This window comes from Phocoena sinus, chromosome 11, assembly GCF_008692025.1.
Source record: "Phocoena sinus isolate mPhoSin1 chromosome 11, mPhoSin1.pri, whole genome shotgun sequence".
Taxonomy (NCBI): Eukaryota; Metazoa; Chordata; class Mammalia; order Artiodactyla; family Phocoenidae; genus Phocoena; species Phocoena sinus.
Genome location: NC_045773.1, coordinates 87,021,770 through 87,048,120, shown reverse-complemented (window position 1 = coordinate 87,048,120; position 26,351 = coordinate 87,021,770). Strand labels below are relative to the sequence as shown.

The 26,351-nt window shown below is 41.1% G+C and overlaps 1 protein-coding gene across 1 annotated transcript; it reads left to right on the top strand.

Moving 5' to 3' along the window:
• Positions 1–1,488: 1,488 nt before the first annotated feature.
• LOC116762203 lies at positions 1,489–26,351 on the top strand. Its single transcript, XM_032648940.1, has 4 exons — positions 1,489–1,708; positions 22,214–22,365; positions 23,162–23,379; positions 26,127–26,351. The coding sequence occupies exons 1-4, from the start codon at positions 1,695–1,697 to the stop codon at positions 26,349–26,351; spliced, it is 609 nt and encodes a 202-aa protein (XP_032504831.1). The 5' UTR covers positions 1,489–1,694.

Genomic DNA, 26,351 nt, shown 5'->3' with positions numbered 1-26,351 from the left:
TTCAGTACTGGTGACTGGTCTGTTCACATTTTCTATTTCCTCCTGGTTCAGTCTTAGGAGATTGTACCTTTCTACAAATTTGTCCATTTCTTCTAGGTTGTCCATTTTATTGGCATAGAGCTGATCATAGTAGTCTCTTATGATCCTTTGTATTTCTACCTACACCCTGTTTTTAAAATGTATTATGTCGGGGCTTCCCTGGTGGCACAGTGGTTGAGAGTCTGCCTGCCGATGCAGGGGACACGGGTTCGTGCCCCGGTCCGGGAAGATCCCACATGCCATGGAGCGGCTGGGCCCATGAGCCATGGCCACTGAGCCTGTGCGTCTGGAGCCTGTGCTCCACAACGGGAGAGGCCACAACAGTGAGAGGCCTGCGTACCAAAAATAAATAAATAAAAATAAAATGTACTATCTCGTAACTATTTTCCTTGTTGCTATATATATATCTTTAATGACAATGGATTATTCCACTGAGTAGCTATATAATCATTTACTTAAATATTTTCTTATTGAAACTTTAGATTATTTTCAATTTTTTACTATTATAATAACCCTGCCATAAACACCTTCCTGAACACAGCTTTTGCTTGATTGATTAACTTGGGATTTTATCCTTAGGAGTCTCAAAAGTAAAATTACTTAGAAAAAGACTATGACAATTTAGAACCAAGTCTTAGAAAAGGAGATTCTTGGATGGGTATTGGTAACCATGGACAGCAACTGAGAGCAACTCCAAACAAGGTGGCATGAATCCCAGAGATGAGAGGTACTGGGCTAGGGAAGTGTGTTTCACAGCTCTGCTGCTATACTTCTCAAGTATACATACTGCTCTACAATGGTAACAAAGGCTTTGGAATGTTTTAAATAAGATAATGTGAAAAGCATACTTGAATCGTTGTTGAAATGCGGCAGCTATGTGGAGAAATCTGTATCATAGCAGCAGTACACCTGTGTTCAGGTTGATTCATGGGAGGGAAAGAACTACGTTGAGAGAATTCTTACATAAGGTAAGAGATCTTTCTGGATGAACACTTAAGGCTAATGAGCAATTTCCTTATACTTTTGTCTTTACTGGATGCCACGTGAATGCACTGGGATGGTTTTGGCAAGAAACAGAAGATCCAAATAAAAGCCTAAACAGGAAGGGGTTTATTCTTTTGCATAGCAAAAACCCATAAGGAATAATATTAATAATAATTTATTCAAGAAATAACATGAAGGACTAAGTCCTAGGTACTATGCTATGCTCTTAACATGTATTAACTCATTTATTCCCTTATATAAAGCTCATGGTGTGTCCCCCCACCTTGAGATGCGGCAACTGAGGCATGGAAAGTTTAATTATTATTAAAGTTTTCACAAATATTAGGTGTAAGATCCAGAATTTAAAAACCCAAGCTTTCCAGCTCCAGATCCTACTCATTTAACTATTATAATAGGACTCTTCTCAAATAGTTAATTCATTGGTTCTATAATTTCATAAATGATAGAAAACCCCAATTCAAGCATACCACTTGATTTACAGTTGGTGTACATTCTGATTGGTTGGTGCCTGTAGTGTACGGGTTTTAACTATTTGCTATATCACCCCTGGACCTAGGTAATTTCCAGCTTTCTACTTTGCCATCTTTCTCACATTGACAGTGTCTTCCTTCATGGTCGAGAGAAGTTCATTAATTTGAAGAATCACAGGTATGAAGAATCACAGGTATGATGTCCAGTGAAGATGAGTTAGACATTTTCTTTCTCTTTCTCTTAGAATTTATTACTTAGCTTCTTAAAAAGTATAACATACATACACAAATCTTAAACGGTCAGAGGATTTAATTCTTTTCTGGAAGGCAGAGAGCCAACACAAGTTGACCTGAAAATGTCCTAAGGGTGGGTCCTAGGCTTTGTTAGGCTTGATCTTTTCATGGTTTGTTCTGACTCTCATAGTAGAGTCGTCTGGGGTCTCAACAATATTAGGGGCCTTCAATCGTGTTGGGCCTCAAACTTCAACCTCTGTTTTCTCATCCTCTTTGGAAACTCCAAACCTGAACTTTTTCCAAGCCAGAGAGATCATCTCTGTGCTGGGCTGTCACTTTCTGCTCCACCTTCACTCCCCACACCATTAATGGGTAGAACGAGAGCATCCTGATGGAGAAAAAAAAAATGCAGGGCTTCTTTCAATTTGTCCCCTCTCTCTCTAGAAATTTGGCCAAGCAAGTCCTATTTGCCTTCACTGTTCTTTTATGGCTTTCAATGGATGGTTTAAATATTTTGTTCAGCCTTCATAAGGAGGCGAAAGTCTAACCAGAATACCCTCAACAGAACACCTCTTGAGTCCCAGTGGCAGGGATTTCCTAAGTAAGTCAGTGAAAAGGGGTATAGTTTAGACCAACGTGGGCACATGGGACATCTAAGCCAAATTGAGACTCTGTCAGAAAAAATGAGGGGAACTGGGATTCCAGACTATTTATATGATGATGGCTTTCCTTACAAGGACTATCACATGTTGGGATTATATGGGGCTCTCCCCAATCTTAATCTTCTCCAGATAAACCCACCTTCTGATATAGGAGCTTCTTCTCTGCTTTGATTCTATTAGTTTACAAGCTCCTCTGGACTGGTGCTCTGCCTCTCTTTGTATCCCAAATATAAAATGTGGCTAAAGTCTAGATAAGGGAGGTTCCATTATGACTCATTTGATTTAAAATGCAAATTTCATACGTGAAACCAAAATGACATTAAAAATTGTGTTACAATGCATCACAAAACGTGAAAATAGTAATTTCCTCCTCAATACCAATAACTCCAAAAGCTATTTTAAAAATTTCTATGGGAAGTTTATATTATAGAAACCTATATAAATTATTTACAATTGGTTATATGTATACTTTTGTTTTTAAAAAGTAGTCAGTTTCCTGGACAAGATGGTGGAGTAGAAGGAACTTGAGCTCACCTCCTCTCACGAGCATACCAAAGTCACAACTAACTGCTGAACGAGACTGGAACCTACCAAAAAAGATATCCTATATCCAAAGACATAAAGAAGAAACCACAGCAAGACAGTGGGAGGGGCGCACTTGTGATATAATCCCATACCCCCCAGATGGGCAACGCACAGAGTGGAGAAAATTATATTGCAAAAGTTCTCCCACAGGAGTGAGATTTCTGAGCCCCACATCAGGCTCCCAAGCCTGGGGGGGTCTGGCATTGGGAGAAGAAGCCCCCAGAGCATTTGGCTTTGAAGGCCAGCAGGGCTTCATTACAGGAGCTCCACAGGACTTGGGGAAACAGAGACTCCACTCTTGGAGGGTGCACACAAGGTCTCTCTCTTGTGTACCAGGACCCAAGGAAAATGCAGCAGTGATTTCATAGGAGCCTGGGCCACACCTACCTGCTGCTCTTAGAGGGCCTCCTGGGGAGGCAGGGGGTGGCTGTGGCTTTCTCTGGGGTCATAAAAGCTGCTGGCAGACATATCAGGGAGTGTTCCTCTACTGAACTCTTGTTGGAGGCAGAGGGCCTGAGATAATATTGGAAGAGATAATAGCTAAAAACTTCCCTAACATAGGAAAGTAAACAGCCACCCAAGTCCAAGAAGTGCAGGGTGTCCCATACAGGATTAACCCAAGGAGGAACACGCCAAGACACAAAGTAATCAAACTGACAAAAATTAAAGAGAAAATATTAAAAGCAACAAGGGGAAAGCAACAAATATCATACAAGGGAATCCCAATAAGGTTATCAGCTGATTTTTCAAAAGAAACTCTGCAGGCCAGAAGGGAGTGGCATGATATATTTAAAGTGATGAAAGGGAAAAACCTACAATCAAGAATACTCTACCCAGCAAGGTAGATTTGATGGAGAAATCAAAAGCTTTACAGACAAGCAAAAGCTAAGAGAATTCAGCACCACCAAACTGGCTTTACAACAAATGCTAAAGGAACTTTTCTAGGTGGAAAGAAAAGGCCACAACTAGAAACAAGAAAATTGCAAAATGGGAAAGCTCACCAGAAATGGCAAACATACAGTAAAGGTAGGAAATCATCCACACACAAATATGATATCAAAAACAGTAATCATTAGAGGAGGAGAGTAAAAATACAGGATATTTAAAATGCATTTGAAATTAAGAGACCAGCAACTTAAAACAATCATGTGTATATACATATGTATACACATATATATACACACACATATCTATATATACGTGTGTATATATAGATATGTGTGTGTATATATGCTGCTATATCGAAACCTCATGGGAACCGCAAAACAAAAATCTATAATAGATATACACAGAAAAAAAGAAAAAGGAATCAAACAACACTAAAGATATCATCAAATCACAAGAGAACAAAAGAGGAAGAGAAGAACAAAGACCTACAAATCCAAAACAATTAACAAAATGGCAATAAGACCAGACATATCAATAATCACCTTAAATGTAAACAGATTAAATGCTCCTACCAAAAGACACAGACTGGCTGAATGGATACAAAAACAAGACCCATATGTATGCTGTTTACAAGAGACCCCACTTCAGATCTAGAGACACATAAAGATTGAAAGTGAGAAGATGGAAAAAGGTATTCCGTGCAAATGGAAATCAAAAGAAAATGGAGTAGCAATACTCATAGCAGATGAAATAGACTCTAAAATAAAGGCTGTTACAAGAAACAAAGAAGGACATAGTATCCCTTGATCATGATCAAGGGATCAATCCAAGAAAAACAATTGTAAATATATATGCACCCAACATAGGAGTACCTCAATATATAAGGCAAATATTAACAGACATAAAATAAGAAATTGACAGTAACACAGTAATAGTGGGGGACTTTAACACCCCACTTACATCAATGGACATGTCATCCAGATAGAAAATCAATAAGGAAACACAGACCTTAAATGACACATTTCACCAGATGGACTTAATTGATATTTATAGAGCATTCCATCTGAAAGCAGCAGAATACGCATTCTTTTCAAGTGCACATAGAACATTCTCCAGGATAGATCACAGGCTAACACACAAAGCAAGCCTCAGCAAATTTAGGAAAATTGAAATCATATCAAGCATCTTTTCCGACCACACTATGAGATTAGAAATCAACTACAAGAAAAGAAACTACAAAACCCCAGACACATGGAGGACACTGTGTCTTTAAATATGCTAGTAAACAACCAATGGATCACTGAACAAATCAAAGAGGAAATTTTTAAATTACCTAGAGACAAATAAAAACAAAAACACAACAATCCAAAATGTATGGGATGCAGCAAAAGCAGTTCAAAGAGGGAAGCTTATAGCAATACAAGCTTACCTCAGGAAACAAGAAGAATATCAAATAAACAACCTAACCTTACACATAAAGCAGCTAGAGAAAGAAGAACAAACAAAACCCAAAGTTACTAGAAGGAAAGAAATCATAAAGCTCAGAGCAGAAATACATGAAATAGAGATGAGGAAAACAATAGAACAGATCAATGAAAATAAAAGTTGGCTCTTTGAAAAGATAAACAAAACTGATAAACCTTTAGTCAGACTCATCAAAAAAAAAAGTGCTGAAATCAATAAAATTAGAAATGAAAAAGGAGAAGTTACAACTAACACTACAGAAATACAAAGGGCTATAGGAGACTGTTACAAGCAACTATGTGCCAATAAAATGGACAACCTAGGAAAAAATGGGCAAATTCTTAGAAAGGTACAGTCTCCCAAGACTGAACCAGGAAGAAATAGAAAATATGAACAGACCAATCACCAGTACTGAAATTGAAACTGTGATTTAAAAACTTCCAACAAACAGAAGTCCAGAACTAGGTGGCTTCATAGGTGAATTCTATCAAACATTCAGAGAAGAGAAACTATTCCAAAAAATTACAAAGGAAGGAACACTCCCAAACTCATTCTATGAGGCCGCCACCACCCTGATACCAAAACCAGACAAAGATAGCACAAAAAAGAAAATTACAGGTCAATATCACTGATGAACACAGACACAAAAATTCTCAACAAAATACTAGCAAACCAAATTCAACAACACATTAAAAGGATCATACACCAGGATCAAGTGGGATTTATCCCAGGGATGCAAGGATTTTTCAATATCTGCAAATCAGTGCAATGCACATCAACAAATTGAAGAATAAAAACCATATGATCATCTCAATAGATGCAGAAAAAGCTTTTGATAAAATTCAACACCGATTATGATAAAAAGTTTACAGAAATTGGGCATAGAGGGGACATACCTCAACGTAATAAAGGCCATAAATCACAAACCTACAGCTAACGTTATACAGATGAAAAGCTGAAAGCATTTCCTTTAAGATCAGGAATAAGACAAGGATACCCATTCTCCCTACTTTTATTCAACATGGTTTTGCAAGCCCTAGCCCCAGCGATCAGACAAGAGAAAGAAATAAAAAGAATCCAAATTGGAAAAGAAGTAGAACTGTCACTGTTTGCAGATGACATGATACTATACATAGAAAATGCTAAAGATGCTACAAGAAAACTACTAGAGCTCATCAATGAATTCAGTAAAGTTGCAGGATACAAAATTAACACACAGAAATCTCTTCCATTTCTATACACTAACAAAAGATCAGAAAGAGAAATTAAGGAAACAACTTACCATTACATCAAAAAGAATAAGATACATAGGAATAAACCTACCCAAGGAGGCAAAAGACCTGTACTCCGAAAACTATGAGACACTGATGAAAGAAATTAAAGATGACACAAACAGTTGGAAAGATATACTGTGTTTTTGGATAGGAAGAATCAATATTGTCAAAACTATATGACCATACTCCCCAAGGCAACCTACATGTTCAATGCAATCCCAATCCAATTACCAATGGTACTTTTTGCAGAACTGGAACAAAAAAGTTTTTAATTTGTATGGAAACACAGAAGACCCCAAAAAGCCAAAACAATCTTGAGAAAGAAATACGGAGCTGGAGGAATCATGCTCCATGACTTCAGACTACGAAGCTATAGTAATCAAGACAGTATGGTACTGGCACAAAAACAGAAATATAGATCAATGGAGCAGGATAGAAAGTCCAGACATAAACCCACGCACCTATGGTTAACCTATGACAAAGGAGGCGAGGATATACAGCGGAGAAAAGACAGTCTCTTCAATAAGTGGTCCTGGGAAAACTGGACAGCTACATGTAAAAGAATGAAATTAGAACATTCTCTAACACCATACATACTCAAAAGTACCCCTCAAAATGAATTAAAGGCCTAAGTGTAAGACCAGATACTATATACCTCCTAAAGGAAAACACAGGCAGAACACTCTTTGACATAAGTCACAGCAATATTTCTTTGGATCCGTCTCCTAGAGTAATGGAAACAAAAGCAAAAATAAACAAATGAGATCCGATTAAACTTAAAAACTTTTGCACAGCAAAGGAAGCCATAAACAAAATGAAAAGAAAACCTATGGACTGGGAGAAGATATTTGCAATTTAGGACAGACAACAGATTAATCTCCTAACAGCTCATACAGCTCAATATCAAGAAAAAAAAAATCAATCAAAATATGGCCAGAAGATATAAAGACATTTCTCTAAAAAAGACATACAGATGGCCAAAAGGCACATGAAAAGATGCTCAACACCGCCAATTACTACAGAAATGCAAATCAAAACTACAGTGAGGTATCACCTCACACCCGTCAGAATGGCTATCGTCAAAAGGTCTACAAATAAATTCTTGAGAGAGTGTGGAGAAAAGGGACCACTCCTACACTGTTGGTGGGAATGTAAATTGGTATAGCCACTAAGAAGAACAGCATGGAGATTCCTTAAAAAACTAAAAATATAGCTACTGTATGATCCAGCAGTACCACTCCTGGGCATATATCTGGAGAAAACCGTAATTCGAAAAGATACATGCACCCAAATGTTCACTGCAGCACTATTTACAATAAAGACATGGAAGCAACCTAAATGTCCATCAACAGATGAATGCATAAAGAAGATCTGGTATATATACACAATAGAATATTACTCAGCCATAAAACAGCCTGAAATAATGCCATTTGCAGCAACATGGATGGACCTAGAGATTATCATACTAAATGAAATAAGCCAGAGAAAGACAAATATCATATCACTTATATGTGGAATATAAAAACTGATGCAAATGAACTTATGTACAAAACAGAAATAGACTCACAGACACAGAAAACAAATTTATGTTTATCAAAATGGAGGGGGGAGGATACATTAGGGGTTTGGGATTAACATATACACACTCCTATATGTAACAGATAACCAACAAGAAACTACTGTATAGCAGAGGGAACTATACTCAGTATTTTGTAATAACCTATAAGGGAAAATAATCTAAAAAATAATTTATATATATATATATATATATATATATACACGCACATACACACACACATATATATGTGTGTGTATATATAAATATATGTGTGTATATAGTGAATCACTTTGCTGTACACCTGAAACACAACATTGTAAAATCAACTATACTTCAATTTTAAAAGAAGTACTTGGCCATTATAGGATGTCTGGAAAATTACAGAAATGCACAAAGAAGAAAACAAAATTAACTTCAATCTCACCATCTCGGGGTATATACCTTGTTAACTTTTGGAGAATATCCATATGACATTTTTTCCCGTCTCTGTGTGTCTGCATGCACACAATTAAAATAGTTTTAACACTGTGGGCATTTTATACTTCGAAAACAAACTCTCTGTTTAAATCTTTATTGATTTCTTTTTCTTTAGGATATAGACAAAAACTATAGTATTAGATTATCTGAATATTAGGGCTTTTCATATAATAGACACGTTGTAAAAGTGATAATTCCTTGATACTATTTTGACAGTGTTTTTCTCCATTTAAATCATATGATCACGCATCCTGGGAGTTTTGAAGAAAAAAATAAAATAAGCTTTTATGAGAGTCAGGACACAATGAAAACAAACAGGAATTCAAGAATCATATGTGGAGTTTCACACTGTCATGCTTATGACTTCACAGCAAACCTCTGAGACCAAACTGTGACACTTCCAGACTGAGAATCTAGAGCTCTAAACCCTCCTGTTTTATTTTGCTAACATCTGAAGAACGTTGGCGGTCTCATAAGGGAAACCTGGATAGAGAGAGGAAATAGACAACATCAGGGAATATCCTAGGAAAAGAAAAACATGATCTCCTTTCTACCAGAAAATGTAGCTGCTCAGCCAAATTGGTCTTTGCTTGTGCAACCCAGTTATTGGGGTGGGAAAAGAAAATATTAAAATTTATTTTTATTTCTTCATTTAAAAAATTTATATTTTCTATATATATCATATATATTAATACAGTAGGAGATATGCACACTTTATAAATTAGTATGTATATGTATATTGGGGTTAACTAAAATTTGTGTATGTTTACACAAAAAATATAAAATACAAAATATTTTCATAATAGGAGTACACAATTAAAACATTTAGAGATCACCATTTATTATCCTTCAAAATCACTTCTTTATTGGAGTCTGAGATTTTAAGTGCTGGAGAATCATATATCCTCAATGGAAAATACACTGTTTAAAAATTTTATGTATGTCTTTTTAACAACCAAACTAATTACTGAATGGAGTCGAAGGAAGAGGACCTTCTTTCCCAACCCCTTTGCCATGCTAATGGAGAATAGATTCATTCACTCGTTCAGCATGTATTGAGTGTCACTCTTTGGAGAGCACCGTCCTGGGCACAGTGAAGGGAACAGAAAGGATTAAGACATGGTCCAGATGATAATCTATCATTCAAGGAGAAGTAAGGAGGGAGCTCTTAGTTCAGACTGGGGGTATTGGGAAGACGGTTTCCAAGTGGGAGAGATTTCCATAGGCAAGGAAGTGCCAGGCAGTCATGGATGAGGAACCGAGCAGAGCCGTGGACGTGCAGAAAGTATTTGGTCTGTCGCAGAAAGCCAGCCATTCGAAGAGACAGGATCTCAGGGTACTCAGAGTGATAGAGCTGTAGACTGGCCTGGAAAGGAGACCACTAACAGTTCTTGGAAACTGTGCTGAGTCTGAGCAAAAAGCCCTGTAAAACCATATTACCATCCCCATTTTTATACTCAGAGAAGCCTGGCCACAAGGTAAGTATAGACCAGAACTGGCTTCCAAGCTAACGTTCTTTTCACTTTTCATTTATAACTCTTAGCCATATAAAAAGAAAAATGCACCACCTCCTAGATTCATGAAAATAAAAACAAAAATAAACAAATGAGAACTAATTAAACTTAAAAGCTTTTGCACAGCAAAGGAAACCATAAACAAAATGAAAAGAAAACCCACAGAGTGGGAGAAAATATCTGCAAACAAAGCAACCGACGAGGGATTAATCTCCAAGATATACAAACAGCTTATGCAGCTCAATATCAAAACAACAAACCACCCAATCCAAAACTGGGTGGAAGATCTAAATAGACATTTATCCAGAGAAGACATACAGATGACCAAGTGGCACATGAAAAGATGCTCAACATCACTAATTATTAGAGAAATGCAGATCAAAACTACAATGAGGTATCACCTCACACCAGTTAGAATGGCCACCATCAAAAAATCTACAAACAATAAATGCTAGAGAGGGTATGGAGAAAAGGGAACCCTCCTACACTGTTGGTGAGAAAGTAAATTGGAGAACAGCATGGAGATTCCTAAAAAAACTAAAAACAGAGCTACCATATGATCCAGCAATCCCACTCCTGGGCATATATCTGGAGAAAACTGTAATTCGAAAGGATACATGCACCCCAATGTTCATTGCAGCACTATTTACAATAGCCAGGACATGGAAGCAACCTAAATGTCCATCGACAGAGGAATGGATAAAGATGTGGTACATATATATATATAATGGAATGTTACTCAGCCATAAAAAAGAACAAAATAATGCCATTTGCAGCGACGTGGATTGACCTAGAGATGGTCATACTGAGTGAACTAAGACCGAGAAAGACAAATATCATATGATATCTCTTATACACGGAATCTAAAGGAATGGTACAAATGAACCTATTTACAAAACAGAAGTTGAGTCACAGATGTAGAAAACAGACTTGTGGTTACCAAGGGAGAAGGGGGGAGGGATAAATGGAGAGATTGGGATTGACATATACACACTACTATATACAGGATAACTAAGAACCTACTGAATAGCACACGGAACTCTATTCAGTACTCTGTAATGACCTATATGGGAATAGAATCTAAGAAAGAGTGCACATATGTGTATGTATAACTGACTCACTTTGCTGTACAGCAGAAACTAACATTGTAAATCAACTATAGTCCAATTAAAAAAAAAAGAAAAATGCAGTATGAAACGCTTTTCTGCTTTACTGCTTAATTGTCATGAGGGTTTAGTAGAGGTAAGTTGAAACACCTAGTAAGACTGTACAGCCCTTTTCTCCTTTTATAACATCAGTCCTTTTCAGTCAATATGTTTGAAAACTTGCTGTAGCGCTCACAACGGCAGTCGTCAAAGCATGAATGACGGAGACCGAAACCTCTGTACCTCTATATCCCCAATGTCGGACATAGTGCCTGGGCCCTAGCAGGTACCTAATAAATAAGAAGGAAATAAAACCAGGTTTTCTATTTTCATTTTAAAGTCCATTAAATTTTATTTCCATCAAGAAAGTTGATTAGGGAAGCATGCACACAAATACATTTGCAATCGATTTACGTCCCTTAACTGTGGATTTGGAATTTTATTTACGAAAACTAGGGTTTTTAAATTTCCAGTTGACAACTACCTAATTGTAGTATTGGACAGAGCACAGTGACGGAAAGTATACAGGACTTACGAGTTAGACAAATTCAGGTAAAATCTTGGTTCTATGCTTTAGTTAACCATGGATTAGATTTTATTTAACCTTAGATAATTTCTGTAAGTTTCAGTGTTCTCCTCTGTGACATCAGAATATTAATACTATTTTGCAGGGTCGTTGGAAGGATGAGAGGTATAAACTATGTATATATATAAAGTCTCTGTCAAATAGTAGGCACTGAGTAAGTTGTTGCTATTACTGTTATTTTCTATTTTAATTTTTAAAAACTCTGTTATACTTCCTGACAAATAGTCATTTTGTTGGATGGAATTCCAAGCTCGTGAAATCTGTGAATATGTTCTACAGCCATATAATTTTTTCAACCTGTGTACATTAAATTTAAATACAGAATAATCCTGGGTAGCTTCAGCTCAGTTGTTTCCTATCTGTGAAAACATCACCATTTATTTAATAACATGTCAGAATACTGTTAAGGCAGTCTACAGAATAGTAGTGAAATTCGGTTTAAACAAATCTGTTTATATTTAATTCTCTCCACTTACTGATAGAATGAAAAGTTTTATTAGAAAATAATCAGCGTGTGGATCTCTTTTTTCCCACATTCTCTCCACCTGCACTACACAGACCCTCTTAATCTTAGTGATTCTTTTTGAGTTGGGTTCTTAACAGATAACAATGAACTTTAAGCATAGTGTTTATTGCACTCTTCATTCTCGGGGGAAATTGATTTGATGGGAACAACAGATTTGGAGTTCCAAGCTGGCGCAATGTAGAAAATTTACAGAAAAAATAGATAACTCGGCAGAGTAAACAATATTTAGAGAACTTATCAATCCCTCTCCAGAAAAGGCTAGCAGAGTGATTCTCTTGCTATGTATCTTATTTTGCTAGAGACATAAATCTTAGTTATAAAATCAGTTGAGGATTCTGCCGTGCAACTTTATAAAACACATGCTTGTGACAGGACTTCCCTGGTAGTCCAGTGGGTAAAACTCTGCACTCCCAATACAGGGGACCCGAGTTCAATCCCTGGTCGGGGAACTAGATCCCACATACATGCCACAACTAAGAGTCCACATGCCGCAACTAAGAATCCACATGCCACAACTAAGTAGTCTGCACGCTGCAACGAAAACAGGTCCCGCATGCCACAATGAAGATCCCACGTGCCACAACTAAGACCCTGCAAAGCCAAATACATAAATAAATAATAAATTAATCAATTAAAAAACCAAAAGCAGGGCTTCCCTGGTGGCGCAGTGGTTGAGAGTCCACCTGCCGATGCAGGGGACACGGGTTCGTGCCCCGGTCCGGGAGGATCCCACATGCCGCGGAGCGGCTGGGCCCGTGAGCCATGGCCACTGGGCCTGCGCGTCCGGAGCCTGTGCTCCGCAATGGGAGAGGCCACGGCAGTGAGAGGCCCGCGTACCACAAAAAAAAAAACCCAAAACCAAAAAGCAAGCAAACAAAACAAACCACATGCTTGTGTCTTAAAGTTCCTACATACCCAGAGCATCCTACTCATTCCCATTCCCTCAGGAATTTTTCATTAGAGGCTTGAGACGTGACTTAATAGGGTTCATGATCTCCATTCCGTTTTTCCTGTAAGCAGGTCCCCTAAGAGTATTAATTTACGCATTCTATCTCAATAGAGACTTTCACACTAAAAATGTCCAGTTATTACCCACATAATTTTTGTCACTTATTAGTGAAGTCTCAGTTGTCAAGTCCCCCTTCACCTGAGAAGTTCGCAGGAGATGCGTTCCAGCTTCTCCACAGGCATCCTGCCGCAATTCAGCACTCTGCCACTTCTGTGTGCAAATCTCAACCTGTAGCAAACAGTACCTTTTAACTTTCCACTTCTCCTTCGGTAAAGACAAGTTTCGTCCTGCTTGGTAGGAGATATTTGTTCAATTCTAACAGTCCAATCTCTTTTTGCCTTTTTATCAGCCATATTGTTTGCTTTTCTAGTCAAAAGCAATTAAAAAAAAAAAAAAGGAAACATCCCGTATGGTAATGAGCTCTTATTTTGTGGCCAGAGTCCAGAGGTCTTTACAGAGGGTCCCTTGTAGTTTGCTGGGCCTCAGCCAGTCTCCATGGAGGAAAAGCAGAGTGGGAAGACTCTCGGCCTCTTCCCTGCTGCAGTGGAACTGGCAGCCTTAGGTCAAGGCGTGGGCCCTGCAGAACTCCACACGAGAACCCTGATTTGGGCCCATTCTCCAATGAATCCGTTGATTTATGAGAGGTTTTCCCTGACCTTATAGGGCGATTAAGAATAGGCCCAGAGGGGCTTCCCTGGTGGCGCAGTGGTTGAGAGTCCGCCTGCCGATGCAGGGGACATGGGTTCGTGCCCCAGTCCGGGAGGATCCCACATGCCGCAGAGCGGCTGGGCCCGTAAGCCATGGCCGCTGGGCCTGCGCATCCGGAGCCTGTGTTCCGCAAGGGGAGAGGCCACAACAGTGAGAGGCCCACGTCCCGCAAAAAAAAAAAAAAAAAAAAAAAAAGAATAGGTCCAGAGAGAAAGCAGAACAGTGATTGCCAGGGAGTGCGGGGAGAGAGAATGGGGAGTCATTGTTTAATGGGTACAGAGTTTCAGTGTTGTAAGGTGAAAAGAGTTCTGGATGGTGAAGATGCTGGCACAATATTATGAACAGGTTTAATACCACTGAGCTTCTACTTAAAATTACTGAAGATGGTACATTTTATGTTATGTGTATTTTACCACAATTTTTTTTTTTTTTTTTTTTTTTTTGGCGGTACGCGGGCCTCTCACTGCTGTGGCCTCTCCCGTTGCGGAGCACAGGCTCCGGACGCGCAGGCTCAGCAGCCATGACTCACGGGCCCACCCGCTCCGCGGCATGTGGGATCTTCCCGGACCAGGGCACGAACCCGCGTCCCCTGCGTCGGCAGGCGGACTCTCAACCACTGCGCCACCAGGGAAGCCCTACCACAGTTTTTTAAAGTGGGGAAAAAAGAGTAAATCCAGGGATATCACCCCACCTTTAAAGGAAACAGGCTCAGTGCACCTTCAGAGTCGGAGCCAGGACAGCGCTGGCTCAAATGCCCTCATGATCGTTCTCATCATAGTCTCCGCAGATGGCGGCTCTTGGCCTCCAGCCATTGGTCAGATTCTCAGCAGGAGTCATTACCTCTTTCCTCCTGGGGGACCCTCTGGAGAGAAGAGCCGCAGGGTGGCTTGGTGACCCCAAGTCCCCACTGCTTCTCTCCGGGCTTTGTTGGACTGGCTCAGCCTCATTCCTCTGTGTGTCCAGGCCTCCATCTTCAACACAATTTGGAAACTGCTCTATCTCGGGGAACTTTCATTTAGATGGTTTTCTACTGAGGGTGAAGGTGAGATAAGTGCTTTGATGCTCTAAAAATTCAAGTACCCCAAACTCCAAAGCTTTTGTCACCCCATGACTCTTTCCCTAAAGAGCCTCTCCTCGCAAACATGCCAAGGGAGAGAATAGCTCTGACTTGAACTGCAAGCTCTCTCCCTCCCAAGAAGAAAGGCCTCCTGAAATCAGATCTTTCAGGCTTCTGCTTCATACCTTTCCATGGTTTCATGGAATTTCCTACACTCTTCCCATCCCCCTTCTCTGCTTTATTTTTAACCTTAGCACACTCATGACTGCCTGATGTACTGTGTAGTTGGAAAATGTATCTTATTATCTGTCTGCTTTTTAAAACACAAACCCCATGATGTCAGATCTTCCATCCTTTTTGTTCGTTCCTGTATCTCATGGTACATCCTCTGTGCTCGGTGGACATCTGTTGAATAAATGTGAAGAAAGAACAGACTGAGGGCAGGCCCAGGGCCATTTACTGCCATCCTGCCTACCCTCAGCCAAGGAAACCCAGCTCATCCCTTCCTCAGGGGCCACATGCTTCCGCTACAGTTGATCACAGGCGCCCCACAGACTCTGGTTGTGCCCCTGAAAGCCAGAAATCTGATGGATCCCCTTTCCACTGGTCAATGACCTGGTAAAGGGTGAATAGTGAGGGGGCTCTTTGTATGCGTAAACTGAGTATCTCAAGCCTCATTCTCCTGTGGAGACAAAGGAGATTATATTTACATGCAAATATAAATCTAAGCACTCGGCTCCCAGCCCCTGTAACTGCAGGCCTTCAACACATCTCCCTCTCTCTATTTTTGCCATTCCACACCAACTTGGCCAAGGCACCTGCCCACCATCTCTGCTGCCAGTGCCCTCTTGAAAAAGGTCCTCAGGATGCCAACCACCTGAACCACTTGGGGGTCTCCTCTCCTCAGGCCTGGAGCTTCTCTGTGGGCTCTGGGGGGAGTGAGGGGAGGAGGGCAAGCAGCTCTGCATCTGTCTCGAGTCTTCAGTGACGACAGTTGCTTCGGGGTCTGGGTCTGTGGATTTTACGGGCAACTTCCAGGCTGGTGGGGGAGTTGGGAACTTGCTCCCTTTTCTTCTCCTTCCAGGTGCTCACACAAAATAAACACCCCTCGACTCCCACACCCAACACAGGTGTCTCTGCAAACGGATTCCAGGGATTGGGCACCTGGAGTCGTCACCCATGGGCCACAAGTTTCCAGCCTCTGACCTAACAGGACCCCCTGGAGCTCATCCTCATTCTATGTAGAGGGTCCCCTAGGGTGCCAGTCCACCCTCTGCTTCTGACTCAAGTTCACATGCTGTGGATCAGGAGACGGTTCTCACTCTCCCCTGCTGGGAACACAATCCCGGTTATCTTGAGGATTTCTGGGAAAACCTGCTGCAGGTTTCTGTGCACAAACCACATCTTTCTTTCTTTATACACATGCTGCTCACTGAACGAAGCACAAACCAGCACAGCCCTGATGGATTTAGGGCCACTTGCCCTAAATTCAGAAATTAGTATTCCTGCACAACACAAGTAAGAGTTCCCTGGGAGAGAAAAAATATCATTCTGAAGTCATCCCCGTAATTCAAAATTATGCCCTTTTCATATCTTTTCCATGCTTTTAAACCTCTCCCTTCCTCCACACAAAGGCTTGATCAATTTGTGACACCACAGGCCTTGGGTTTGAAAAATGTGGATTTTAACAAACTAATGTACATCCTTCAAAAGGGAATATGCTGTTTTCAGCATCTTTTAATGATCCGGTTGTAGCTAAAAGATGCCTGTTAGATGTCACCAGTGGGAAATATTTTTGTCTGAAATAACCAAAGTTTGGTGCCCACCTCTGAATCATGAAGGGCGATGGTCCTAGAGTTAGAAAGAAATCCTCAGCAGTGAGCTTCACATGCCTGCTCCCGAGACCATGAGGTCTTAAGGCCGCTCCCAGACCCCACCTCTCTCTGCCATTGTCTCCATGCCTTGGTCTTGCTGAGTCTCCTGTGACTTTGCACCATGGCTTTGCACACTTACGCTACTTTGCTATCACTTTAGGACAAACGGAAGTTTGCTTAAGCTCCCAGCTTATGCTTCTCTTTAAAAATGGCTCAAAGCTGAAAAAACACCGAGGATCAACTGTTCTCAGAGAAAGAAGAAAATATGGTGGGTTTGTCACTGCCAGGAAAAGCGGCACTAAACTTTCACCCGGAATTATATACTATCCTTTTCTAAAGGCTGTTTTTAAACACCCCGGCTGGTTCTCACACAGCAACAAGACAGTCCGCCCAAATGGGGCAGTGGGCAGCTTCTAAATCTCTTCTCCAGGAACCTGCAGGCCTCAGGCCAGTTCCAGGTGAAGTTCTTTGCTAGATAGTGGCCTGGTCTGTTGTCTTTCGGGCTCAAAGTCCACAATTTTTAAAAATAAGTGTTTCTTGTGGAAAGGGTGTTTTAAGGTTGCTGCTTTGAGAGTCTGTTTTTCCAGAAAATGTGAACTGTTTTTATTATCAAATGTCTTTTAGCCCTGTGACCTGAAACAAAGTATCACAAAGGTTTGAATGTCATAAACTTAAAAACAAAAAAACCTGCCTACCCCAGCATTTTAATAAGCGAAAATGTCAATTTGTAATTAAGGCTCAAATTTTCAATCGCCTAAGTGGCTGACACTGATTCTACTTGGAATCACTGTTGATTTATTTATCCTGGAATAAATGCAATGCCATTATGTCTTGGTGACAACAGAAATAAGCTTTGGCCAGGTCTGTGCATAGTTTGGGGATGATGAAAATAAGTTTTGAAAGGCAATGGGCATTGCTGATTATAGATTTTTATTAGGAACAGATGTGGGGCTGTGGTTTTGAGTGGTAGACAAACTGTTATTGAAACAAGCAGCTAAGAACCATAATATCTTCTTTTTTAGGACAGAGAAATATTAACAAATTGAATTCATCATCTTTTTCTTCAAGGAGTCACCTAACCATCAAAAACAAACTCCAAGATATTTATTTATGCATATGTTGAACAGTGCACACAAATGGGGGGACTGTTCTTGTTAACATATCTCCAGGCTGAGGCAGCGGTTTAGAAAGTAACTATAAAGATTCCTTTACCACTGTGCTTCAGACCACTTCAATCTAAATTTGTTTATGGCTGCCCCTTTCTAACAGTTTCATCCTCTTAGGGCGTTGCAATACCGGTGCTAAGTTACATACTGTATGATCATTTTGTGTATTGCAGGCCTATTTCCCTCTTCCTTTAAGAATAAAGTGAGTATTATGGATTACGTGCTGCTCAGTTTGGGGCTGGGTCAGCTAAGGGGGAGACTTTAGCCATTACAGATTATTTCCATGTCTCTCTGCCCGCCTCTTTTGTCCCAAGTCATATATTGAGAGCCCCCCCCCTTTCATTTAATAACACTTCCCAGAAATGTCAAATGATGCTTCCAATCACATACCATCGGCCAGAACTTATTCAAATGTCCACACTTAGCTTCAAAGGAGTCTGGGAAATGGAGAGTTATTCTGAGCGGCCATGGGCCAAGTTAAAGAATCAGGGTTCAACTTCGTAGAAGTGAAACAGGCTGGGACCTGGGACACTTTGCTGCAGTGCTGCAATGCTTGCACCTGGACAGATGTCTCCTTGAGTACTAAAAATAACTGTGTACACGTGCAATTGGGGCAAATTCTGGACAACAAGATACAAAAAAAAAAAACCCAAAAGCCCAACTGCCACTTCTGAAAAGCTGGGAACAAAAGCAGAGGGTTGGGAGCAAAAGCAGGGTACTGTGCACGTGCCCTGCACACACCACCACCAAAGGGTAAACCACCTAAGCCACGCCTCCAGCCTGAGCCCTGGACACACCCCTACCCCCACCCCAAACAAGGACCCAGCCTGCTGCCCGCCGCAGCAAGCGACAAGCAAGGGAAGCTGTTGTTTGTTCTCACTCCCCCCTGCTGCAGCAGGGGCCCCAATAAAGCCTTGCCTGGATTTCTTGTCCGGTCTCTGATCAATTTCTATTCATTAAGGAGGCCAGGAACCCTGCTCGCTTGGTAACAGAAGAAGGGGAAATGGATATTGGGATAACTAGCAGACTACATCAATGTCTTGTACCAATTTACACACCTATCATCAGGGTATGAGAGCTCCTTTTCTTACATGTTTTCATTAAAATTTGGTATTGTCAGACACCGATTTTTGTTAATCTGATAGGTACTCGTTTAAAAAAAAACTTTTATATCCATATCATACTGCCATTCCCTCCCCCTCCCAGACAACCGATCTAATATATTTAATATATATCTGTTTATATTCTGCAGGATGGGTAGTATTTGGTATGTATCTACTTTTAATTCTTTAGTTCATAAAATGTTTGCATTATATGCCTTTTTTCACTAAGCACTGTGTTTTCAAGGTCTTGCTATGTGTGCAGCTATTCTAGTGCTCTGACTGCTACATGATATTGTGATTTTCACCCACACATCTTGTCCATCCTCTCACTGATGGACACTGAGGTGGTCTCAAATTCCCCAACATCACTCATGCCTCACAGCAAGCCTGTGTGAGGAGTATTATCGTTACAATTTTATAAGAAAACTGAGGTTCAAGGAAGTTAAAAAAATTTGCCCCCAAAATTATGAGTGGTAGAGTAAAGTATTATATGTTAGGTTAATTTTCCTGAAGCTGATCATTGTGTTGGGATAATATAAGAGATGTTCGTATACTTAGGAAATATACATTGAAAGATTTAGGTGTAAGGGGGCATAATGTCAGCTTAATCTGAAGTGACTCAGAAAAATATGCATAGAGAGAGAGTGATGAAGCACATGGCGCGAAACATTAATAATTAGAGAATCCGGGTAAAGGGTATATGAGAGTTCCTTCTACTATTTTCCTAACATTTTTGTAAGTTTGAAAATGTTTCCAAATTACATTTTTCTTAACCTCCCCCCCCCCAAAAAAAGAAATAAAGTTTTCTCCTTAGTTTAAAAAAAGATTTGCCCCAAGTCCACAAAAACTGACATACAGATCAATGCAACAGAATAGAGAGCCTAGAAATAAACCCACACACCTATGGTCAATTAATCTTCGACAAAGCAGGCAAGAATTTACAATGAGGAAAAGACAGTGTCTTCAGCAAGTGGTGTTGGGAAAGTTGGACAGCCGCATGTAAATCAGTGAAGTTAGAACACTCCCTCACACCCTACACAAAAATAAACTCAAAATGGCTTAAACACTTAAATATAAGACATGACACCATAAAACTCCTAGAAAAGAACATAGGCAAAACATTCTCTGACATAAATTGTACCAATGTTTTCTTAGGTAACTCTCCCAAGGCAATAGAAATAAGAGCAAAAATAAAAAAACGGGACCCAATCAAACTTACAAGCTTTTGCACAGCCAAGGAAACCATAAGCAAAATGAAAAGACAGCCTATGGACTGGGGGAAAATATTTGCAAGTGATGCAGCCAACAAGGGCTTAATTTCCAAAGTATACAAACAGTTGATATAGCTCAATATCAAAAAAAAAAACCCAATGAAAAAATAGGCAGAAGACCTAAATAGACATTTCTCCAAAGAAGACATACAGATGGCCAATAGGCACATGAAAAGATGCTCAACATCACTAATTATCAGAGAAATGCAAATCAGAACTACAATGAGGTATCACCTCACACTGGTCAGGATGGTCATCATTAAGAAGTCCACAAATAACAAATGCTGGAGAGGGTGTGGAGAAAAGGGAACCCTCCCACACTGTTGGTAGGAATGTAAACTGGTGCAGCCACTATGGAGAACAGTATGTAGGTTCCTCAAAAAACTAAAAATAGAGTTGCCATATGATCCAGCAATCCCACTCCTGGGCATATATCCAGACAAAACTATAATTTGAAAAGATACATGCACCTCTGTGTTCATAGCAGCACTAGTTACAATAGCCAAAACATGGAAACAACCTAAATGTCCATCCACAGATGAATGGGTAAAGATGTGGTTTTTGTATGTATGTGTATGTATGTATACACACACATAATGGAATACCACTCAGCCATTTAAAAGAACAAAATTTTCCTATTTGCAGCAACATGGATGGACCTAGAGATTATCATACTAAGTGAAGTAAGTCAGAAAGAGACAAATACTGTATGATATCACTTATATGTGGAATCGAAAATATGACACAAATGAACTTATCTACAAAACAGAAACAGACTCACAGACATAGAGAACAGACTTGTGGTTGCCAAGGGGAGGGAGGATGTAGGAGGGATGGAGTGGGAGGTTGGGATTAGCAGATACAAACTATTAAATATAGGATGGATAAACAACAAGGTCCTGCTGTAGAGCACAGGGAACTATATTCAACATCCTATAAGAAACCATAGTGGAAAAGAATATGAAAAAGAATGAAAAAAATTTTAATTAAAAAATAATTGCCCCAAGTCCCATAGCTAATGTACCCTACAGCCTTAGGCTAATGGTCTCTAGAAAGAGTGCCAGAGAAAATCCACTTGTAAGCATATGGTGTAATTTCAGATATTCCAGGTAAGCCTTTCTGCTCCAAAATCTCTCTTCCAATTAGCTCCAATGATGCCTCAAAGTCAAACGCAGAGATTCCTTTCTTTGACCTAATGATATCTCTCTGATGAGAATCTTAATAGATTGCAAACCTCATTGGTTATTTATGCCTTGTGATTAAGTTTTCAGCCCCTTTTCAGAGGTAAAGGACTAGGTGAGCTGTTTGGCTATTGAGGGGTTAGAAGGCAGTGTATCAGTTGGGACTGTATTCAGCTATGAATATATAAAGACAGTGGCCTCAACAGATAGGAGTTCAGTTATCCAAGTGGTTCTTAAAGGCTGGTCTCTGACCAGCGGAATCAGCAGCACCTGGGAACTTGTTTCAGGCCCCACCCCAGACCTTCTGAATCAGATACTCTGGGGGAGGGGCCCAGAAACCCGTGTTTTAATGAGCCCTCCAGATGATTAAGATGCCCACTGGAGTATGGGAACCACAGGGGTTATCCTCTCTTACAGGAAGCCCAGGGTTGAGCAGTTGGGGCTGGTACCCTGGCTCAGCAATGCTGAGGATGCCGACTGCTTCTCTCCCCCTGCTCTGACATCTTCAGCATGTGACTTTCATCTTCCTGGGAACAAGATGTACTCTATATGCCACATCTGCATGCCAGGTAGGAAAAATGGGTGAATCCAGAATGGGTGGGGCCTTTATCTTTCCCAGACATCCTCTGCTTGTATCTCCTTGACAATAAATGACACACAGCCATGCCCAGATGCTACAGAATCTTGCTGTAAGTATGTGTTAACTGTGTACACTGCCGTTGTCCCCTTGCCCAGAAGCTGGGATTCTGTTAATAAGAGGAACAGGGGGTTGGATGCTGTGTGCAGGGAAATTGGCAGGTTCTGCTATTTGCACTTAAAAGCAGAGATGGGAGATACCAAAGTAGAGCAGTAAGTGGTCAAGATGGCCTTAACCTGTGTCATAATTGTTCTGGAGGCTGGCTTAACATGGAGAGACGAGGTTACCACCCTCTACAAGCTGGCACGCTGGAGAGAGATTGCTATTTCACCTTGAATGAACAACAGTCATTTGGGTTTGTGGCCATCAGTCCCCTCTTGTCCTCAGAGATCAAGAGACGTTCCATAATTCACAGTAACTAAATCTGAAACACTAGCCTCAGCACCAAGAATGCATTCTATCCTGCAAAAACTACAGAAGCGATTAGCAGCGGGACAGAAACAGATTAAGAAAGGCTTGTTATGATGAGTTTGTTTACATGAGCTCCCTGCAGCCCAGGAGAGGGGATGATCATTTATTTTTGCTACTCGGCCTTGAGCCTGTTTTTTTCCTTGAGTATCTCTGCCTGTTGACTTATTCTCCAGCTTGGGGAGTTTTTCACTTACTTTCTAGGTGTACTTGGGAACAAGCCCCCTGATTGGAAAAAAAAATAATTATCTTTATTTTAGTCCTCTCAGGGCCATCGTTTGAAAAAGGAAAGCCAGAGCTGCCTTGTCTTAAGCCTGGGGAGGCTGCAAAGTGCAAGAGAGATGCTTTACCCAGAAGTCCTCAGGCAGGCTTGCTTCCTCCAGCCTTCTGCCTGGGACGGGCAGGGCCGCCACAGCTCACTGGGGACCTTTCATGTTTCCCTGCTTCTGTGAATGGGTTGTGCCCACCAACACTACAGGTGGGTCCCCTGCAAGTGCCAAACAAGCAGCTGCACAGCCCAGGGACTTTGAGCTGTTTGCAGCTCTCCTGTCTTTGTATCCCTGCCAACTCGCACACACCTGGGACCGCACCAGCTGCCTACCTACTGCAGCCCCCTTTCCCCCATGTGACCTAATCCTCAGGACACCTGCTCCTCTCCAGGGCTTCGAGCCCCATCCCCTCCTTGCCTCAGTAAGGCCTGGGGAGGTTTGAACAAGACCTATGTTTTTCATGCCTAGAACAGTCAACTCCCACTAATTTCATGGCATATTAGGAGGGATTAAGGTTTACGGTGAAGAAAGGCTGGAGCTGACAATCAGCTTGGTCATTTGGGGATCTAATTAAATTGGACCTGAGACCTCGGCTCAGAAATGGAATCAAATTCTCTCTTTGGCATGATGTGTGTTTTGGACCAAGATTACAAACACAGACTGTCCCCATCTTCCTTCTTTGCCTATAGATGTTGGTTTGCAATTTTAAAACGCAGCAAGGGGTGAGGCAAGTACTACAGTTTGGATTTTTTTTTTTTTCCTTTTTGCGGTATGCGGGCCTCTCACTGTTGTGGCCTCTCCCGTTGCGGAGCACAGGCTCCGGACGTGCACAGGCTCAGCGGCCATGGCTCACGGGCCCAGCCGCTCCGCGGCATGTGGGATCCTCCCAGACCGGGGCGCGAACCCGTGTCCCCTGCATCGGCAGGCAGACTCTCAACCACTGCGCCACCAGGGAAGCCCTACAGTTTGGATTTTTGAAGTGAATGTAGGGCTTCAATTCAGCGAAGAGTCATTTTGTCTTTCTTTTGTCTAAGAAGTCTCTTGGGTGCTGGGGGCAATAAGTCTGTATAATCTCAGATCTGTGTCCTCATGGAGGTCAAAGTCCAGTAAAGGATACGGAAATGCTATAAATATGACTATCTAGCACTAGGAATATAAGAAGCTATAGAAACTATCAATTCCGACTGGGGACGGGCAATGGCTTTACAGAGGAAGTGACATTTGAGCTGACTTTTGAATGATGGGTGGTAGTTTTGTACTTTCTTCGCGTAGACACTGGGGAGTGACCTACCGTCAGGATCTTTTTTTTTTTTTTTGCGGTACGCGGGCCTCTCACTGCTACGGCCTCTCCCGCCGCGGAGCACAGGCTCCAGACGCGCAGGCTCAGCGGCCATGGCTCATGGGCCCAGCCGCTCCGCGGCATGTGGGATCCTCCCGGACCGGGGCACGAACCCGTGTCCCTGCATCGGCAGGCGGACTCTCAACCACTGCGCCACCAGGGAAGCCCAGGATCTTTTAATTGTGTCTGACATTGTTTTGTACCATCATTGCTCCTAACATTCTGGGCATGACTACAGTCTAAGGCTAAAAGTGGCAGTCATCTTTGGAAACTGCCAACAAACATGAATAACTTTTCTGGGCCCAGCTTTTCTCGAGGAAGTAATAAATGTACCCCTGTGGCCAATGACAGTCAGCATGAACGTCTCTTTCTGGCTCCCTCACTGCCTTGTGACTTCGGGCAGGAAACATATCAATTCATTGCCCTTACAAATGTGATTTCTTTACGATGGTTGGAATTAATCAACAAATGAGTTGTAAGCACTCACTATGTGCTTTGCACTATTCGTTGCCACTTCTCTTAGTCACAGAAGTGCAGAAAAGATGAAAAATGGGGAAGAGAAAGCATGCTAATAGCAATATAAATAAAGAAGCAGCCTTGCTATTCTGAAACAAATACCATTTTCAGAAGCCACTGTCGTGGCCACTAAAGGTTTTATACAGTTTGCGAGGTTTAGAATTCTACTAAGTTTTCCAGTAACTTTTAGCCGCCACCCCGGTGCTCCCTTGGTTAGAGATCATTCACCATGGCAGACTGATAGGCATCAGTGCTGCTCACCAATATTTCCGGTCCTCTTTTTGGGAACACAGAGGGTTGCATTTCTTTAGCTCCTTGAGTTTAGGCATGGCCACATGTGTTGGTTTTACCAATGTAAAGTGAGTGGACATGGCATTTCATATCTGAGTCAAATCAGCTAACCACTGGTCCTCAGTTACAGGACCCTCTTCTCCTTCCTCAGTGTCATGGAAACCTACTTCCATAGGAGGCATCTTGCTGAGCCATCGAAGGAGGATAGCTTCCCTGAAGAGTCACACAGACCTTCAGTGGCCTTTGCTTAAGTGGGAAAAAAAACCCTGTAGTTTCTTTTTGAAAGCCACTGAGACTTAGGGATGGCTTGATATTGCAGCTTAACCTAGCCTCTCCTAACTTATGAGACAATGATTCACCATTAGTAACTGTGTTAACATGTAAGAGATTGGAGGAGATTAGACCACACACACCCTAGGTAGGACTGACACACAGGAGTCACCTCAAGGTATTTCTCTGTATGCTAAGGCCATTTATATACAGACCTGCAGCACATCACATAAATGATCTCACTTTAATCCTTACAATAGCACTACGTGATAGATATTACTACCCACATTGCACAGGTGAGAGGACCAAGAATCACACAGTTCAAGTAACTTGGCCAAGATCACATAAAAGTGGTCAATGTGATGCCCAAGTTCTTTCCTTTATCCTTGCCACCTCTCAGGTTGCTTATCTAGATCATTCCCTCCTGATTGTATTATTTTATCCATATTCACATAAATCTGAAGTCCACATGGACGAGGTAATTAGCTTCTCTCTTTTTAATGGTCTCTACCCTAAATCTCTCTTGAATTCCAAATCAAGTGTCTGATGATGTCAGTTGTCAAAGAAACCAGAGAGGAGAATGTGGACAGAATGGAGCAATCTATCCCAACTTCTGGAAAAAAGCAAGCCAGACAATTGGCCAATGAAGTCATTATTATGTTTGAAAACCAAGAAAGATTTTTATGTAATACACAGATGAAACAAATAAACAAAAATTTTAAACTTCTAAAAAGGTTGTCCGCTCTGTTTTTCCAGAAAAGGTGA

Bases quoted from the DNA above. Each gene is read 5' to 3' on its own strand.
- LOC116762203 (XM_032648940.1), top strand. The intron at 22,366-23,161 runs GTAGGAAAAATG...TCTTTATTTTAG, and splicing joins ATGCCACATCTGCATGCCAG to TCCTCTCAGGGCCATCGTTT. The intron at 23,380-26,126 runs GTGGGTCCCCTG...TTCCAAATCAAG, and splicing joins TGTGCCCACCAACACTACAG to TGTCTGATGATGTCAGTTGT.